At 40.8% G+C, this 21,033-nt stretch overlaps 1 protein-coding gene across 1 annotated transcript in view; it reads right to left on the bottom strand.

Annotated features, from left to right (window-relative positions):
* The window catches only part of DCHS2 (dachsous cadherin-related 2), an 80,162-nt gene extending 66,358 nt beyond the window's left edge, over positions 1 to 13,804 (bottom strand). The window contains exons 1-4 of the mRNA XM_009893767.1: positions 13,784 to 13,804; positions 12,907 to 13,098; positions 12,370 to 12,489; positions 1,155 to 1,386 (exon numbers count right to left, since the gene is read on the bottom strand). Coding sequence (XP_009892069.1) covers positions 1,155 to 1,386; positions 12,370 to 12,489; positions 12,907 to 13,098; positions 13,784 to 13,804 — 565 coding nt within the window. The remainder of the gene's footprint in view (positions 1 to 1,154; positions 1,387 to 12,369; positions 12,490 to 12,906; positions 13,099 to 13,783) is intronic.
* Between the last annotated feature and the right edge of the window lie 7,229 nt (positions 13,805 to 21,033).

A 21,033-nucleotide genomic window follows, 5' to 3' on the forward strand; every position in this document is an offset into this window, starting at 1 on the left:
TTTTTGGCATCAGTTATGCTCCAGAGAATCTGATTTGACAGGCAGTTAAAAGTCCACAGTTAAATAAATTCTGAAATAGCCAAGATAAGCAGACCGACTTCCTAAGAAGATTAGTTTCTTCTGTTCATCAGTATTTTGGGGACCTTGTAAGAAAGTGAAAATAGGCACCATTTTGAAAGAATAGAGGCTTGCAACATTTTATATGTCAAACAGCTAATATATACACACATACAACAGCCCCATAAATTCTTAAAACATAAAATAATCCCCTGTGCCATGACCATCACAAAGCAACACCGTTCATCAGGATACATTCACATGCAATGGTTGGCCCTCAAGTACAATGGTAGCTGCAGTTTAGTTAACCACTCCCTGAAAGACACCACGGACATTTGTAGATACACTGCTCATGTTCTTTCCAGCTGACATTGATAACTATTTTTAAGTTAAAAAGCAGACTATAGGGGCTGCTTTGTGGCCATGGGGAGAGTAATTCAATCTGTGAAATTTAACGTCTTCAAAAAAATTTACCCAGATTTCCTTTTGCCATCATTGTTTTCTTGCTCTCATCGTCACCCTTCATTGAAACTCCCTCCAGAAACCAGGAGGACAGAATCACATCAGGAAGCAAAAGGCAGAAGACACTTACAAAGCTAATCACTGAATCAAACAGGGAGGCAGCTGGATATTTTAAGACTGAGCAGAATGGGGACTTATTCTAGCACAGTGTGGGGAAAGAAGATTAGGACAGAAACAAAGAGATGAAATGAAAGGACAAGGGTCCTTGAATGGTCTTTTATTGCTCCCCCAGAGTAAGACCTAAACATTTCAGAAATTCAGATATTATTGCAAAAAATAATGTTTTGATTATTTCTTACAATGATGAATAGATTTATGGCTGACAATAGTGGATAAGCGGCATACTGCTTGTCCTGTATTGTACTGGCATGTACTATGTTTCCATTCTCCTTTTAATTCCAGTGAATGCAAAGGCTTCATGTTAAACCTAAATCCTCCATCTTCCTCTAGAATCATTTTCCAGCAGAATCTAAATTTCAACTATGTGATATGACTCCAAATAAATAAAGCATCATCAAGGAAAAGATACATGTTGTGTAACGACAGCCTTTCTGAATCAGAGACTCATACAGTACCTGTGGATGTATCCACTGTGAAAAAAGAAGAAAATTCTCCTGGGACCAGTTCATATGTGACAACGCCATATATTCCCGAATCTCTGTCTGTGGCAACAACATTGATGATCTCTGTTCCTGGCTGTGTGTGACTGCTGATGCTCGTCACATAGACAGCTTGTTCAAAAACAGGTTGATTATCGTTAATATCTTCTATCTCGATGCGAACAAAAGCTTGGGCACTCAGCCCACCCTGTTGGATAAATAAGACAAAAAAAACCCCACAAGGTCAATTTTAAAAGTGTACACAATAGCGTGATGCACATCAGGCTTCAGCCCATCATTAGGAAACGGAACACACTGCAACAATATTGAGCAACAAAAATGTCTGATAAAAACAACTCATAGCATCTGTAATATCCCAAAATACTGCATTTAGGCAAGTTGCATGTTCAGAACAACTCCAATGAGCTGAGAAAGTACACAAAGAAGTTTAGCTTCTTACAACAGTGAGGCCTGAACACGAAGTTATTTTTGTTAATACTAACTAGCAACACACATGTCAAATCCTTGCTAGTCTAACCTTACTTATTTTTACTGTAATCATCTATGCACCACTACAGATGAAAGCTGGGGCTTTCTGCCCCAGTAATACATACCCCTCATGTGACTGTGGTGCTCCAGTAAAGAAGGAATAACTTCTTTCTATGAGTCTTTCAGATTTAAAAGCATGACCATCGTAACAGTGAATGTGACGCCTTTTCAACTATTGTTTAGGAACACGGAGTGAGAGCAGAGCAATACAGGACAGCCAAAATCTGACCTGTCAGGCTGCTGCCTGCAACACCTATCCTCAATTTACCTCCCTGGCAGGTTGAAGCAGTTCTGCTCATGCAGTGTGTGTGTGTGTGTGTCTATAGATATATACATATTTATGTATATACAAGTGTGTGTGTATGTGTATATATCTCTCTGTGTATGCAGGCACATGTGCTTGTCTACATACTCACACCTTCACTTTGTGTACACAGAGACAGAACAATACCAAATTCAACTAAAGCACAATTGAAACAATTTGTTGGTGTAAAATTCATAACTGATTACATAAAATTATTTCCAGCACGTTTGTGATTTTGCAAAGAGGTCTCACCACGCTTCCTAGGGGGCCTGGCTCAACTTCCCTGCTCTTGTTTTCTCTACAGAAAGAGCTGGGAAAAGAGCCAGGCCTTGGTCACAGCTTTGGCAAAGAGCCAGGCCTTGGTCACAGCTTTGGCACCAGCCAAAGTTTGGTGTTTCTTTGCTACCCCAGCCCAGCCGCTGTGCTGCTCTCCACACGGCTGAAGCTCCAGCTACAGGTGCCCACCAAGAGCCAGGCAGGCAGCCACCGGACCATGTTTAGCCTTGCTCTGCAGTGAAACCACAGAAGTGAGGAGCAACTGCAAGCTGGCTTATCAAACCATGCAACAGCAAAATCATGATTTTCCACAGCAAAGCACTGAATTTTGTGACAATCTAGAAAAAAGACAACTTGTGGGTGCTAAAGTGTAGACCCCATAGGGCCCTAAGTGAAACAAATGGCAATTTACTTCTCAGAGGCACTACCTTGTGCCTCCAGTGGACTCCCTTCATCAGTTTGGAGGGGTTCATGTTTCCAAGGTTATTTTACAACCATAACAACTACAGACATTTTTAGAAGAAAGCAGTTCCACTTGTGGCACGGCTAACGGTAAATGCTGGGACACTGATGTGTACAACTGAGGCACAAAGCAGCACATGTATGTATAGCCTGCACGTGCTGCACACAGTACAGTAAGATACAGACTGAGGAAGAATCCCGCACTCTTCAAAGTCACACTGAGAATGCTGTGCTTGTACCAATTCGTCAGTTACCAAAACTGCTGACACATGACAAGCTATGCTGAGCAAGTCCAAACTTAATTCTGCAGTCACAGTAGCTACGATATAAAAAAAATAGAAAAGATTACTAGGTTGCACATTTCTGCAACCTAATTGTTCATGTCAATTATTTTTAAACATGACCTTCACGAAACTATCCAATGATTCTGACTGCATACTACTCCTTTAGATTTGCCCTGCAGCCTAACAATCTCCCCCAAAACTATTTGTGAAGGTTTGCTTATCACATCCCCAGGGTCTGACTTTTGGGAAAAAATACTATCTGCATTCTCCTGCACATTTCAACAGGGATTTTTGCTTTGTTCTGGTTTGGATTTTTTTCATCCATGCAGTAATATTAACACTGTTGGGTGGCAATGACATTCCCATGAAAGCTCAAGTGTGTGGAAAATTGAGATGATCTTGTGCATCACGTGTCTATGTTTCACCCACAGACTAGGAAATCTGGCCCACATCCTCCTGGCATGCCTGGGTGTTCTTCCAAAGAAAATAAGGAATGGCATGCTTCCAGGGCTCATGCTGCCACAGAGGCAGCTGGCAGCTAGGACACGGGCCTGGGGACCAGCACCAGCCTCAAACTGCAGAGACAGTCGTGAAACCCTGTGCTGATATGGGGAAATAGAGGTGTGGAGAACTAGTGGGCTCACTGCCAACACCCCAACCCCACTTCAGGGTGAGCCCCTTTCTCCAACACCTTGATTTCCGCAGGAAGGAAATCCCTGCACAGGAGCTAAAAGGGGAGCCCTATGCACTTTGTCCAAGCCCACTGTCATGATGATGCTCTGTGGCTCCACAGTTTTCAGGTACTTTAGAACAGGAGTTGGAAACATTTTTAAGGGAAGAGGGCCAAGAAAGAAGCGAGGTCAAGAATAAAAAGCATCTAAAAAGAGGCAAAGTTTGGAACAACATGAAACCAAGCTGCAAAAATTCATGAGAACTTGTGTTTAACTGCTTCTTCCAAGTTTCATTATTGCTAAACAGACATTAAAAAAACCCCCCACCCTCCAGCTAATTTGTGTTTATCCTGTGGAGTTATGCAAAGACTACAAAGTCTTTGGAAATGGATTAATTCTAAGTATATGGGGGAAGCAAGTTGGAGACCTACTAGCTACCTGATCCCTCAGAAGACTGCCCAAATTTTATGATGGAGACAGATCCTTCTTTTCCTGAAGAAGCAATGTATCCCCTCACATTAGTCAAGTACAATATTAACTTATTAACTTACAATATTAACTGGTTATGTTCCAGCTCTCCCTCTGACTATGAAAATTAAGTATCATCCCAGGTGAGAAAGAACAGACTGCCTTCTCTTTCTAACCATGTGGATATACTTCATCTACTGAGAAGCAAGCATGACATAGTAGATCTTCCAAAATATGAAGGTTGATTTAAACAAGTCTGTTACTGACAAATAATTACACTTGTCAAAACATGTTACAAGCAACAGAAAGCCACAGTTGTTCATTTTTAAATCCCTTTTCTCAAATGTTCAAGTATTTTTAACTACTGTTATGCTGTTTGATGCAAGACAAGTCACAATTACAACAGCTTCTTTGTCAGAATCCTTAGAGTTGTGTCTTCCATGGAAGAAAAAGGAGACACAAGAAATTACCACCAAGGCAAAATAACCACAAGTAATATTTTCTTTACTTTGGCAGGACTAAATTTGTATGAAAATATAAAGCTATGGGTACAACTCTTCATCATGCCTCAAAAAAACCCCAACACAATTATCCTGCCTTGGGCAGGACAGACTCTTTAGCTTAATAAGTAGAAATGGTGCTGCTTCAAATAGCTGTATTTCTTTATCTTGATGTTGTAAAGTGTTTAAGAATCCATCAAGACTTCCATGACAGCCTCCAACATTTTTGTCAGTGAATTGTGCTGTCAAATTTTTGTTCCAAACTAAACTGTGATCTACCGAATCTCTGACATGAAGTCTTTTTTTTTTTTTTTTGGTGTTAAACCTAAGAGATATGTTGCCTTGAAGTTGCAATGCTGTCAAAATGGAGACACCACCAATTATTTCAAAAGCCTTAACTTCTTCAGAAGCTTTACCTGTGAATGTTGAGCTCTTATCTCTACATTTCAATGGCTCCAATGTAAGAGACAAAGAAAACTGTGCAGCAGTGTCCTTTACCAAAAAGCAAGATATGAAGAACAAAGTATTTTTCTATGCAGAACGGCAATAAGAGAGTCACTAAGGCTTCAGTATTAGTAGATGTTCTTCAGAGTCTAAATAAATATGAACCTATGTAACTGGTAGACTTTACATGTTTAATGAATTGTTCTGGTACCTGTTTAAAGATGAGCAGTAACATAAAAGGTGCTAATGCCATACTCTACGTTGATAGGCACTTTCATAATCTGCTGCAAGTGATATAAATGGAAAGAGTTCAGAATACACTATAAATTCCTCCAAAAATGTATCACTGCACTTCAGCCTTGAAGCCCAAGCCTGGTCTCTTCTTTTCATGGTAAAACTTCCACTTAAAAATTGGGAATTATGCCCGTTTACTTTTTGTTCTTTTTTAAAAAGGAAACACACCTTTATGAAAGAAAAAATACTCTTACTATTCAGATGAACTGCTTACCTATTTGTCTCTGAGTATGTCAAAGCTCCTATTCTGAGCAACAGACCTTGAAAGTCATTACATGCAATTACATATAAAATAAGTGGTTTTGAAGAAACCCAGGCATAGTATCGGAGTCAATACTATGAGGCAGCTTTAGCTAAGTGTTCTGTGACAATGAGGTTGGTTTATGCACAATGCATAAAGTTAAAGCTCAAGTCTTTCTTCTCTTTTTTTAATTTTTCACATATGTGCACTTTAATTGCCTATGCAAACATTCTCAAAGCATTTAAGTTGAATTTTGAAAGACTGCTTCCTAACAAGAAGTGATAACACCCATCTGTGTAAGGAAGCACATAATCCTGAGTCAACTCAGTGATAATCTTGAGCATACAGTACAGATGTGATCACAATCCTCTATATAACTGTACCTTCATATTTAGCAGATGCACTTGTATATGCAATTAGATGACTTATGATCTACTTTAAAGCATTGTATTTAAAATTCTTAGTTTACCTTAATTCTACAAGTGCATCTCATTTTTAAGTAGTTTTCAGCATACAAAATCTGATATTTTTATTAAAAAAAACTCCAGAAAAGGATAAAAACACTTAAGACTCACAAAGATAGAAATCTAGAAAAGATGGCAATTAAAAGTCTTATTATCTTAATACTACTCAACTGGCGATGAAAAGAAGCATCCTTGTTTCTATTATAGGGAATGCTAGGTCTTCAGTTTTTCAGCTGCTACATAATCATTGCAAAAGGTTCAATACACCATTGGCAGGCTGTTTCACTTAAGTAAAACTGCCTGCATTGCAGGTCTGCAGACCACCTCCCTGCTGTCAAAAGCACTTTCATACCGCGCTACACAGAACAACATCAGTGACAACAGGTACCCTGTAAGTCCTTGCAGCACTCACAATATCTTCAGAGCCCTCTGTCTGAACCCAAATACTGGACATGTGCTGTAGCCTGCACGTACAAAAGTAGCTCTGCCACTGTGATGCTCTCCACCACCAACATGAAGACAGGGAAGAAGCAGCCCAAATTAGCAGATGAACATATGGGATAGTCTCCCGCCACATCCCCAGGTCGGTCAGTCAGTCAGGTCCACTCAAGGGCTGCAGGGCTCTACCCCCATGCTCCAGAGCCAAGGCTGGCTGCACACTCTTCTGCTTCTCTCCATCATTCCCTGGCAGAAATTATTTCCGTGGGTTTTGTCCTATGACATGGACGCCCTTTTCCTTGGAAAAAATACAGCCCAAAATCAGAAGATCTTAGTCCAGGCAAAGGCTAACAGATGGACAGGGGGAAGAGAGAAGCGCTGGTGGAATGAGTCCCATGACTGGAGTGCTGGGATGGAGGGCTACAGGCTGTTCAGTAGAGATAGGCAGGGCAGGCAAGGTAGAGGTGTCACACTACATGTAACAGGTTTGATTGGACAGCCGTTACAGCTAGTAATGATGTGATTAACAGCCTCTGGGTGAGGATTAGGGGAATGAAAAACAAAGGACGTGTTGTAGTGGGTGTTTACTGCCGATCATCCAGCCAGGATGTGAGTGAGATCAGGCTTCACATGAAGATTAGAGCTGTGGTTTGTATATGCAGGAAGAAGACATGAAAGGCCAAAGCTCAACTAGAGTTGAAACTGGCCAGCATTGTTTCAGATAACAATAAGGGCTTTTTTTAAGTAAGAGGAGGTCTAAAGAAAATGTTGGACAGACACTTGAAGATGGTTATCTGACTAATATGGACAAAGAAAAAGCAGAGGCGCTTCATGCATTTTTTGCCTCAGTCTTTAGCCGATCTCTTCTCCCTTATATCCAGTGCCAGGATGCATGGGAATGGTTGCAAGCTGTACTGGGGAGGTTTAGACTGGACATTAGGAAGCATTTCTTTACCAAGAAGGTGGTCAAACACTGGAAGAGGCTTCCTAGAGAGGTGGTCAATGCCCCAAACCTGTCAGTGTTAAAGGGGCATTTGGACAATGCCCTTAACAACAAGCGTTAACTTTTGGTCAGCCCTGAATTGGTCAGGCAGTTGGACTAGATGATCGTTGTAGGTCCCTTCCAACTGAAACAGTTTATTCTATTCTACAACTACAGTGGGCACGGCTTCCTTGGGCCAACAAGTTAGGATGAAAGACACATGCCCTGAAGTGTTTTCAACCCTGACAACATCTAAAAGTTGTGACTGTAGTCCAGAATAAAAAGGAAACTGAAACAAAAAGCTTCATCCTTCTCACTCACAATGTGCCCAAGGTAAAAAAAGAAAAACAAAACTGTGGAGTATGGACACATTTAGAAGGCACCTGAAGTACTACTACATGCTAGTGAATCCTGGGATATGCTGAAACTAGAGCCTAACAGAGCCAAACTAGGGAAAAAAACAGGCAAAATGACAAAAAAGGCACTGGAGCACAGATTTTCAAACAAAACCACCAAAAAGCCTCCTACCACCATTCAATGGCAGCCTTCAAATCATTAAGGGCAGTCCTATCACAGCGCTCAAGAACCTCACCTGGAGTAAAGAAAACCAAGGCAGACCATTCTGCAAAGGGAAAAGACAAAAAAAAAAACCCCACGAACCCAAATCTCTGGACTCTCAGTAGGGTATACAGATGTGGTGTGGCACTCCTTACAGTTGTGGGGGGCAAGGAGTGGTAGAGCAACCTGCCTGTACTCTGCAGTTTTCAAAACTTCTTGCCTCACTGAAGAGAGATGGTATGCTGGTAAACACACTGCATTACCTACAGAGATGTTTGTTGCTGGAACTGATCTATGCCTGGTAGCAGCTCTCACAAGCGTAGGTCATTTGGTCTTCCCCAGCTTTTGAAGAAAACTGTGTGGGCCAGCTCCTCCAAGAGTCAAGGTTGGACACTCCTGAACACCCCTCACTGTGCACCAACCTTAAGATTGTGCAACTCAGATTTTGGCTTTGAAGGCCAGACAACTGTTGTCTGTAAGCAGATAGTACAGATGCCAATAGACAGAATTTAAATCAGCCTTATTCAATTAAATTTCTCTGGACAGTGGCAGGTTTTCTTTCACAGCTGCAGGGATTGCTGTTTATTTGGTTGAAAGACAAAGACAGACATGATGGGCATCATAAAAAATGCAAATGAATGAACAAAAATATTGAATTATGCATGATACATAGCAACAAGATTTGCCACTGTACAGCAGAAAAAAATGCATGTTGTTGAAAAAAAAGTTTCCTGTATGAAAATGAATTCACATTAAGACTCTTTAAGGCAGAAATACATAAAACAAGCATAAAGGAAGCATAAATTTAAATATGTAATAGTTTGGAGACCCCCAAGCAAATAGGGAAAAGCACACAGAGTGTCCATTTCAGTCACGTTGTCAAAGCAAACAAAAAGCAAAGCCAAACAGAAGAATTAAAACATATCAGACAGAATTTGTGCATGTTCAAAAACAAAAGGGTAGTAATTTTGTCCCCTACATTGCTTTTGAGAACATACAAATAGTTTTATTAGAATTCCTGTTTTTCCATATTTTCCTCTTGGTAAGACTTGATTTCATGGTATGCCTCATCTAAATCTCTCTCAAGTATTTGTGAAGGTTCCCCAAGGTTCCTTCATCTGTTTTTCTTTTTTTTCCAGACAAAAAAAAAATACATTTTTAACATCATTATAAGAAATTTCATCTGACTGTAAATTCAAAGACGCCCCAAATGCCTGCTGAAACTGTCTCTGATCTGTCACAAGTGTAGAAATACAGCTGTTGTGACTAAGGGTGCAGTTTCAACAGGGGGTGTCCAAGGCAGTGGATCATAGTCACCCTCACTGCTGGAGCAGCTGTCAGTCTGCCACAGTCCAGACAGAGACCCCAGGAAAGGGCCAGACACAGATGCTGTGGGATTCCATGTAAACACCTTTCTATAAACCTAGCTACATGATTTCGTTTCATATAAAAGCATTTCAAGGAGTACCACCAAATACATATGCGAAGTAAGTGACTTTGGGAAGAAAATCAGTACTGCTAGCTGAAAAGGCTAATACTAACATTATTATCAGTCTTGTCCCCACTTAATTAGTGAGAGTGCTCCCACAAGCTGTTATGAGATGTTTATTTAACACCAGTTTAACAGAATCTGTTTTCCACTTGCCTCTTGTGTGCAGTTTCAGTTCTCCCACGCTTTTTGCACAGTGCGTAAAAGATATGACCAACAAGCTCCAAACCCATGTAATGGAGTAGGCACGAACAGGTGGAGGAAACATAGTTTTGCTGTAAGATAAACTGAGCACCACCTGGAAAATGCTTTCTTTTCCTCCTCACTTCTAATTAACATTGTTATTTTCTTTCCTTTTCATCTCTCTGCCTCCCCTTTGTCAGCAGTGACCCTTCACTCTTCCTCTGTCTTTTCTGTATATGCTTCTCCCCTGATTGCAGCCTCCACTTTGAACCCCACACCCAACATCTTTAATCTTTAATGTTCCTATCCTGCTAAATCCTGCAATCTTTCCATTTCCAGGCATACTGAAGGGAAGAAAAAACACTCTCATTAGGTACAGGCTTATTGCCTTAGCTAACAGATAGTGCTAGTTTCTGGGGTGCAGCTCTGTGGAAAGGGACCTGGGAGTCCTGGTGGACAACAGGATGCCCATGAGCCAGCAATGTACCCTGGCAGCCAAGAAGGTGAATGGCATCCTGGGGAGCATCAAGAAGAGTGTGGCCAGCAGGTCGCGGGAGGTCATCCTCCCCCTCTACTCTGCCCTGGTGAGGCCACATCTGGAGTACTGCATCCAGTTCTGGGCTCCCCAGTTCAAGAAGGACAGGGTTCTACTGGAGAGGATCCAGCAAAGGGCTACAAAGATGATTAGGGGATTAGAACATCTCTCTTATGAGGAAAGGCTGAGGGACTTGGGTCTCTTTAGTCTAGAGAAAAAAAGATTGAGGGGGAATCTTATTAACGCTTACAAATACTTAAAGGGAGAGTGCCAGGGGGATGGGAACAGTCTTTTTTCAGTGGTACCCAGTGACAGGACAAGAGGTAACGGGCACAAACTTGAACATAGGAAGTTCCATCTTAACGTGAGGAGGAACTTCTTTACTTCGAGGTTAGTAGAGCACTGGAACAGGCTGCCCAGAGAGGTTGTAGAGTCTCCCATTCTGGAGACGTTCAAAACCCGCCTGTTGTAGGTGACCCTGCTCTGGCAGGGGGGTTGGACTAGATGATCTCCAGAGGTCCCTTCCAACCCTGACCATTCTGTGATTCTGTGATCCATCAAAATCAGCAGCAATATGCCAGGAGATAAAATATCTTACTACAATTCAGCTGTAAAGGTGGAGAGTGGCTCAGCATAAGTTCAGGTATACTGAACATTTTCAAAAGCTAATATTGAATTCAGGTGCTTTAGTATTAAGGTGTCAGATTAGCTAATTTTTAGAAGAGAAATCAATGGGATCTACAAAGTGCTGAGTTCCAGTAATAAGACCAAGTCCTGCCTGTCACAGACAAGGTGATCAAAAATTGAACCACCATCCCCATTATTGAACTTCTGAAAACACAAGGTCCCTAAATGAAGATAAGTGACAGACCAATTTAAAAAAGAATAATCTATAGTTTCAATGCATTGGCTGTTTTCCTTTAACTTTTGACATAAGATTTATCACTGAAGCAATAATTTAACCAAAAAATGTATCAAGCTTTTTTTCATATAAAACTATTTTCTTTCAAATTTTTAAAATAATCTTCTGGACCAGACTGGGTATCTGAGAAACTTGTCAGAATTTCACTGTTATTGTCCAGCTCTCAACCTAGCCTTTATGAATAAGGCTAGTCTTGATATTCCAGATACGCGTATGTGATCTTTACATTTATATAGCTTCAAGTCACATATATGAGGACAAAAAAATAAATGTAGTGATGAGCCATAGAGCAGAGTATGTAATTTTCTGATGTTATACATTGTAATACTGATTGCTTTATTATTCAAGGCTTGGAAATCTGTACTCAGGTGTATGCCACAAACTATTACACATAACTATTACACATATAACCAAATTGCTTAACTATTACACATATAACCAAATTGAACAGCATACAAATATACCCTCAACTCCTGCATTCTCAAAATGCAACAGTTAATACCAAGCATCAGCTGCAGCTATTTAAGTTCATCTACTTATTAATATGGAAATCATAGTTCACCAAGTGTCTTCAGTGTACTGTAACAAAAAGCACAGACATTTTAATGAAAAATGCAGTATTTCTATCACAACTGTATTTTTTTAAAATTTATATTAGATACACTTAGGACAATATCTTAAATGCAAGGTTAATATTCAAAGTATGAAATAAAGAACGTAGAGCCTGAAATAATTTAATTTCAGTGTTTTTCAATTCAAATCGTGCTGCAAAACGTGACCTGAATAACGTAAGGACACTTTTTAAAATGTTAATTTTAACATTTTCAATCAACTAGTAACCTTTTTCTTCAGCCTCTTTACAGTTCACCACTAAAGCCGAAGAAAATTAAGAAAAGTACCGGTTGGCATACTTCTGGGCCTCTCATTGAAAACCACCTTTGGATGAACCCAGGAATTACTTTCTTCCAGTCTTTTTCAGGAGTCAACGCTACCAACATTTTCTGTTAGATGGCACCCAGTAGACCAAGTGTCCACACCCAAACATCTCAATGTGTTCCCACCACAACAAACATCTCCTCACCCTGCCTGCCAAACAGAGATCCGAAATGGACACACAACTACCTTGCCTGCATTGAACCATGAATACCCGCTTCCAAGGAGCGGATCCTGTAAAGTGGGAAAACTTTCAGATGTGATGCTTCAGGGAGGCTGTACCCAGCCACCGCAGCAGCGATGGCACCAGCTACCTAGAAAGGACAAGGAATTTCTCCAGGAAAAACACCAGCACCCACAGAAGCCATGAAACTCTAGCACAAGTTACTGGTTTGTTACTGCTGCAGTCATCTTGAAAGCAGAGCGCAGAGGTAACCTGGAGTCCACCAGTTCCAAGAGGAGGAGGAAAATCAGCAGGGACTGACACATCCTAGAAGCATTTTTCAACAACTTGTTCAGGAGTAATTGAGGATTTCACAGCCAATTTTATCAATTTGGGTAAAAATTTATGGTTCGTGACGTATCACTTTCTGCCTTCTGCAGGGGTAGGAAAATTTATTCAAATGCATGCGATGTTTACATAGTCATTAAATTCTCATTTAAAAGCATACAGCACATCCAAATTTGCAAATGTATTCACAAATCTGGCAGTATGGAAAGGTGAAACTTACCCCATCCGTAGCTTTTACTAAGAGATCATAAGTGGTTGGATCTCCTTCTCTGTCAATGTCTTGAGACACACAGATCTGACCAGTACTTGGGTGAATTTGGAAGGCTTTGGATTTTTCATAGTAATGAAATCCATCATAAAGAAAATACTCGATTTCACCAAACTGATCCGCATCTGCATCTGTTGCCTTGACCTGCAGAGAACCAACACAGATAAAAAAATGAAGCCAGCAAAACAAAAAAGTACTATTACTCATTCATTCAAAAAGCACATACACTTTGTTTTAAAGATACCTGTTTGTGTTGTAAAAGCAAATGTGCACACACGCAATAAATAGAACCACACTCTGCTACCTAAGCTGTCTGACTGAAGTTTGTAAAATGACGACTCAGCTACTGACAGTGTAATTATTGCAACAAGCATGCAAGATCGATTAGACCTGTCTGTAACATCACTTGTTCATCTGTTAATAATTATCTCAATCAAGTGGACCTCCCGTGACTGGCAGCGCCATGCACATTAAGGCAAGTTAGTAAGCCACACCTTAAGCTACTTTCTCCTCATGTTATTTTCACCAGTGGAGGCAGAGCTTATGAAAACCACATCACATGTAGATGAGAAAAGTGCTGCAGGACATTCTTACCTAATGTATTTTCTAAAAGACCCCCCCAGAGCTTAATTTAGTATTTCATTTGAAAGAGGGCTTGGTGGCATGGTGATCCATGTAAGTTAAGAACTGGAAAGCGTTTTAATCTCCCGTCCTCTCTCTGAGGAGCTAGAGCTCTACCAACACAACTAAACATGACTGTCCCATGCAAGCACAGCACAAAGCAAGAGATGCACAGACTGCAGTAAGTCCCTGTGAGAGACTTTATTACCTTGTCAGTGTAGCCTTGCATGTAGCTGTAACTGCTGAATGACAAACAAGCCTAACATCTTTTCTTTCCAGCTATATTAACTACATCTAAAAAGCAGCATGAATTCTGCTGTAAATCCCAAACAAATGTTGTAAATAAGTACTTTAAAGAAAAACTTCCTTCAGAGGGAGATTCCTCTGCAACCACATGGCATAAAATGGGAAGAGATATATATATACACACACATACACACACTAAGTCCTGGTGACAAGGAAAATGGGTGTCAAGAGAAAACCTAAATGGGTGATGGTCAGGGGCTGTAGCAGGGCAACAGTAGCCAGGGGATAGGGAGGCCTGATCCTGAGCACAAAATGGCTCTTTCCAAACTGAAACACATGAGCTCGTCTCTTCCCAGCTATGCTTAAGTCTTCTTGTGTTCCCAATGGATCAGACTAGACCAGTATGCTGGATGTACACAAGGTGCTTTCAGAAGCCTGTGAAAACCTGGGGGGACTTTCAACATGCCGCATCACCTTCCCTCAGCTGGGTTTTAAAGGACTCACAAAGTATTACACAAACCGTTGGGAGTCAATACTCTTTAGCTGAACATGTGATTAAGGCACTGACTCGTCTAGAAAACCCCATAAAACCCCAATAATTTAAAACTATCAGGTGATTTTAAATTTTAATACCGAACATACCTGAAAACTTTTTTTAATTTTTTTTTTTTTAAACACACGTGGGGGAGACAGAAATCAACATACCCCTTAAAATATTTTAATAAGTGTTCACTGTAGCAATAGGTTTTGCCAATACCATATAGACATGCCCTGAGCGAGGAGAGGCTGAGGGAACTGCCTTTTTTAGCCTGGAGAAGAGAAGGTTTCAGAGGGATTTAATAGCCACCACCTAGTGCTCAAGAGGAGGTTACTGGAAAGACAGTGCCAGGCTCTGTCCTCGGGCGCAGGGCAGGAGAGGGGGAAACAGTGGTCACAAGCTGAAGCTGGAGAGGTACTGGATGGACCTAAGGCAATATTTTTGCTACAAAGATGATTCAGCACTAGAAGAGGCTCCCTGCCCAGAGGGGCTGGGGTCTGCGTCCTCAAGTTTTGAGACCCAACTGGACACAGCCTGAGCAGCCAGGGCTGCGCCAGAGGCCTCCCACGGCCCCCTTCATCCCCAGCAGGACTAAGGAATAAACACTGCCTGGCTCTGTTAGCCCTACAACACAACTGTGCTGCTTCACCAGCCACCAAAAGTCAAGTCAACAAGACACTCGAGTGTGAAACTCTTGCTCTTTTGGATGAGGGGTAGATTGGTTAAATAAGTATTTGATAAACAGAACCGTTTTCTCCATTGCACCTTCAATTTTACAGCTCTCTGATAACAAAATATTTTGTGCTGAGCTTGCATCTTCTCTGGCGTGTTCCATTGTGGGAGTTTTCACTTAAATTTACAAAGATCACAGAAAAAAATAATTTGCAAAAATAAGTATATATTAAAAAAGCCAGTATTTTTAGTTCTGTAATTTGTCATTACTGGAGATACTTAAAGGATTTCTCCTCCTCACCTGGTTTCATTTTCTGCTTATTCTTTGAAGAAGCCAAATCCCGTGGGTTCTTTTCTATCAGCCTACCTATGCAAGTACAATGCCTGAAGACCTTAATGGAGCTTTGAAAACCTTATTATCACAAAGCCTGAGCGTTAAAACTGGTGGGAGTTCACAGAGGAGACCTATGCCAGCCATCGCGTGCATCTGGCCCAGGTTGGACAGGTGAGACCTTCAGCCATCAACCACAGACAGGGCAAAGGCGGGGGTCAGCACATGACTGCCTGCAAAGATAAACGCCTGGCATGGTTTCAGGCATGGTTTCAAAAAAGACCAAGCAGGACAGGCTAGGGACTATTTGTAGCAATAAGGGTGGATGAGGTCATCCTGTTGTGGGGATGTAAACAAATTTAGCTGCAAGGAAAAAAGCTGTGCCAGGCCATTTGGCCTTAGGGCCCAAGAATAGCCCTTGGCTGCTTCTCCTACTAGTACAAACATGGCCTTAAGAACCAGTCAGTGACTCCATCACATGCTCACTACTTTGCCCACAGAGGAACTGTTTTGACATTAAGATACCGAACTGTGACTGAATTAAAACCAACTGAATGAAAACGTGGCTTGGGATGGCTGAAAAGCATAGAAATGGGGAAAGGGAAATCACGTAAAAAGTGCCAAGGCAAATTATAAAGGTAAAACTTAATCCAAACCAGTTACTTCCATCAAAATTTTAAAATGACAGACGGCCCAAAAGATACATGGGCTATTTCAATTAGCTGGTGTTTTTTTCTTTGTTGGGATTGTTTATTTGGGTTTTTTTAAGCACCCTGTGGACTTCTCCACTTCTGCATGGGATGCTTGAGATTTGCTGTACTTCAGAAGAATTATTGCTGTGACAGTGATTGCGCCACATACTCCAATGCACTCCTTTTTTTCCAAATGTCTTCTCGGAGCACTGAAGGCCATTATACCAGAGTTTCTAGTGCTACAAATAGAAAGCTCCTCCACGGGAGCCCTGTGGTTGCAGAGCCCTTCACACTCCGTTCCCACCCTTGCAGTTTGTATCCCAGGGCCGCAGCACAGGGTAGAAAGAACATACAGCCACTCCTGACCCCAGTCCAACCACTCGTTCTCAGTAAGTTAAAGGCAAAACTCACACTCAACTTCAGCGGAACAAAGATCTGGCCCTAAAAATGCTTTACAGCGGTATATAAATCAAGTCTACAGACATATTTCTCCAGCCTTGTACTTTGTTATTTCTATCATAAAAAAAATAATAAAACATAGGCCTAGTGTGCTCTCGGTGCTCTGCCACCCTGATGCTATGGAACAGTAATTCACTTGGCCCTTATAAGAAAAGTATTTCAATTTACTTCTTGTGCCTGAAATCTAATGTGGGTGATAATACTGAAAGGTTTTGCCTCCCTGTGTCTGCACACAGTTACATGTGTAAATGCTAACATTTATGTCTGAAATTGAGCGTGGGCAATTAACTACAAGAGTGAAATTCAAGGGTATTGTTAGAAGCTTAGCCCATTATGTTCAGCAACTTGTTTTCTTTCTTGTAAATTATGCAATCCTCAGACTTTGAAGACTACATGCAAAGGAATAATGAACGATGACTTTAAATAAAAATGCTTCAGTTAAAAGCAATACAAATTTGAAGGTCTAATTGTGATCACCTTCAATTACTTTAATAATCTCTCAGGCAGCAGAACTAAGTGGCATCAATTTCTGCATTTATGAAAATATGATTTTTTTCCCTGTTCAATTCCTCCGCATCTACTCAATTTCCACCCACTTAATAGTCTTGGTTTTCCGGCATTTTTGCCCACGGAATCTTTGATCTGAAGAGGGAAGAATCTGAAATTAAAGGTGAATGAAAATTTTACTGTAGCAGACAGAGCTGAGGTTGACTGGCACTACATCTGAGGTCAGGGACGCAATTAACTATTATCAATGCAAGCTGATTCAGAAGGAGGAACCCAGTGAAAACATGCTAACGATTTCGAGTTTTCAGATACAGATGAAAGGAAGAAGTTACCACAGATTTTAGAAATTAAAGCACACGGTAGTCAAGGTCCAAAATATGTCAGGTAATGATAGCATACTGTGCTCGTACCAAACCTATGGAGTATTACAGCAGTTAAGCACCTGAGAGCTGTGAATTATAGCAGTCTAAACAGGAGGAAATGAAGGTAGCAGCAGGAATTTTCACAGTGGATTGATCAAGAGTGTTGTATGTCAGCAATATCACAGAGGTGATAGAACTGAAAGGATTTATATGCCTTGGAGACGTGGGAGGCAAGAGAGTACCAAGCTGTAGCACCTCTGTTCTGAGAGCTAGGCTGAATATGAGATTGGGATCTAGGAGGAAAGAAAGAAGGGAAAAAAAGAAGGGTTATACTCACAGGTCCTTTCTCTCATTCTTTCACTAAATATGTTTTCAATACACTAAGTTGAAGATGTGTGTTATTAAGGAGTAAACTTGGGAGTAAGGAAAGAGAGGACAAAGTATTTCCCCAAGAAACATTTTTAAAAGCCAACAAACATCACAGTATGGACAGCTACTGGCTGAACTTCTGTCAGTCATGCTTTCTGTAGCCTACATCCTTTAGTCTGTTTGTACACTGTCTAGACTGCAAATTTGTCAGAGGAAAAAAGTTTCTTCTGTCCTGCTGACACTACCAATAAAGTAATAAATGGTCAGAATGCAGACATCCTCTCAGGAGAAGGAAAAAGGGGGACCTAGAGAAATGTTGTGGAGAACAGTTTTTTAAAAAAAGCTGATCTATCAATTTAATGCTGAGACAGATTAATGCATGAGGGGAATAAATGACTGAAACTGGCACACACCAAGGGGTGTAAGAAGATAAATAAAGAAAAATAGTCAGTAATTTAAAGAGACAGATTAAGACAGTGTTGGAAGTGCAGAAATGACCTTTATTTGCATCTGGAAAGAGGGGCTAATCTCAAAGAAAATAAAGGGAAGCACTATGTAATTAAGGATAATTAACCTCACCTAGATATACACTTTAATCCTCTAACAAATGTGCTGATTTGAACGCAGAAAAAAATATGCTGGCAATACACTTAAATAGGAGGGAACAGAAACATCTTGTTCAGTGTTATGCTAAAAGTATGAAGAGACTTTACAGCTAATAGAAAGCAAACATTTGGCAGATCCTAAGCTGGTTCCATTCACTTCAGTGGAGCTATGACAAGTCACAGCAGTGGGCAATCTGTCCCCATATTTTAGAGGCATGAAACAATATTATCAATAAATAACAAACAAGATCATAGAGAATTGTATCAGCTCTTACAGCCCAGACTGCTTTAAACACCGATTTGTTTTAAGAGAAAAGTCCTGATTTTGATTGTTTGTTTGTTTGTTTGCACTCCTTCAAAATTCTCAAGCATATATTTAACTGGGTCACACTACTGTTTCAACAGATTAAAATAAAGTTCCTGTCTAGCAATTTAGATTTCTTTACTTTCTTTCCTAGGCATTATTTCCTGGTTTATAACAACTGCATACATTTTGAAGAGCAGAGCAAATATTTTATGTTATATGCAAAATGGGAGAGGTGACCTGTGCACACAAAACCATATCAGAAAATACAATCTTATTAACTGTGTGGATCAAAAATTCAGGGCCATGCACTTTGCATCCTACGTAAAGACCATTTCTAGGATTTAGGGCATGCAGCCTTAAAGCTGACTGCTTTGCAATGCTGACTTTCACATATGGGTGACCAGAATTAATTTTATGGCTTTCAGATCAACGGAATAAAAGTAGACTACAATAGGAGAAAGCAGGCAGTTTGGCCAAATAATTCATGACAGTGGTCATCTCTGATAGCAATTAAATGAGACTAAAAAAATATTAAATCAATTTTTCATGGCTTAAGAATTGCTACCATACCACATATTTTGTCACATTTACTCCATTTGATTTCGGTTAACCAAGATACAGCTTTCATAGCTCATAAAATCTGTCTGGGGGACCCTTAATGTCAGAGCATAAGACAGATTTTTATTTTGTGCATAAAAACTGTTTAATTATTTCAGTTTCGCTGATACCGTGAAAAGCAAGTTAATTGCCAGCAGTCACTTTTGAAGAAAATGAGAATGCAGGGTAGATAGAAGCATACTGTACTACTCCAAAATACTCATCATCAACATGTAAGACAGGACACAACAGATGGATACAGACATAGGGAAACTACCAGGAAACTGAAAGGGAACAGTTCAATGATAGTTTCGCTGCTGATGAATGGTACAAGCATGGTCCTGTCCTGCAGACATCACCAACCAAAATCCAACATCCTTCCAATTAAAGGACTGAAGGACACCAGGCCTGTTCATGGCAGTATGGTAATGCCCAGTGGCAGACCCTTACCACATGACTGCTGCAGTTTCACATGCAGGCAACCCAAACGCTCCCAGAATGGCTGACCACAAGTATTTTGGAAAAATGGGCTATGCCAGACCTTCGTGCAAGGTGCCTGGCTGCAGGGAAGGAGGGGAACAGCCTGTGTTGGTGGCATGCCATCAGTAAAATGACATTGTAGAAGTACTGGCAGTGGAACTACCAGGAGTTGATGGTCTCAAGCAAGAGTCATTTGGGTGTAACTGTGCCTGTGAGATTAGCTCATGAGCCGCCAGGAACACACATCATCAGGTATCTTTAATTCAGTGCCCTCACTTAAAACCCTGTTTGGCAAGAAAATAGCGTATAAAATACAAACCAATGATCTTCGCCTCATAGCTGCCTGAGGCAGTGCGGACAATAATGCTGACACCAAACCTGAGAAGAGTGTTAATAAATACATTACTTCTCTGGATTTTTATCTGTTTGTCTCAACATCTCAACATGCTTGATCGCTGCCAGTCTCCCTGGTACCACAGGTTTAAATGCACAGAAACAGGAATACAGCTTCAGACTTGCTTACTCAAGTCTTGAAGGCAGGAGGCTTGACTTCAATAAGGGGAACTATTTGCCTGAGGAGTTAACAGCCTGTCCTTGAACAATGAGTTGCAGTGACAACAGAGAAAGTGCTGCTCCTCATGCTCAGACTAGGCCCTACCTGGAAAGCCACAAACCAAAACAACATCTGGCATTTAAGCTGAACATTCAACTGGCACTGATACTCACTTTGCCAACCACCACTGGTACCACATACTCCAAAAAACAAAGAATAGCTAAATTCTTAATCCTCATCCTTGCTCTGATGCAAAATGTCTCCACTGTGCTAGTCAGGTCAATGGACTTGACTAACGTAAATCATTCTGCATTCTTTTCATCTTGTATAGCACAGAGACTACCACAGCTGCACAACTGATAGCAAGCAAACTGATACACAGACACGACCTTGCTAACTTCTCCTGCAGCAGATGCTGATTCCCTCCCCCATGTCACTCCCAGAACTGTCGTCAGTTTTCCAAAAGTGCTTGTAACTGCTTCACTCAAGTCGCATCAGAAACATTCATTAATTAAATCTCAAAAGCCTTTAATTTAAAAAGTACACAAACCTAAACACAAGCGGAGAGAGGGGGCTGGACACAAACGTACTCCTCTTCCTTAGCTAGAAGGTGCAAAATATCATACAATGTGCTCAATTATGTGCTCAATGACAGCATGTGAATGTGCTATTCACTGTAGCCTCATTTTCTCAATTATGATAAGGCTTTTATTTTTGGCATTTCAAACAGTTATGAAATG

This window comes from Charadrius vociferus, unplaced genomic scaffold, assembly GCF_000708025.1.
Source record: "Charadrius vociferus isolate BGI_N301 unplaced genomic scaffold, ASM70802v2 scaffold59, whole genome shotgun sequence".
NCBI classification, from domain to species: domain Eukaryota; kingdom Metazoa; phylum Chordata; class Aves; order Charadriiformes; family Charadriidae; genus Charadrius; species Charadrius vociferus.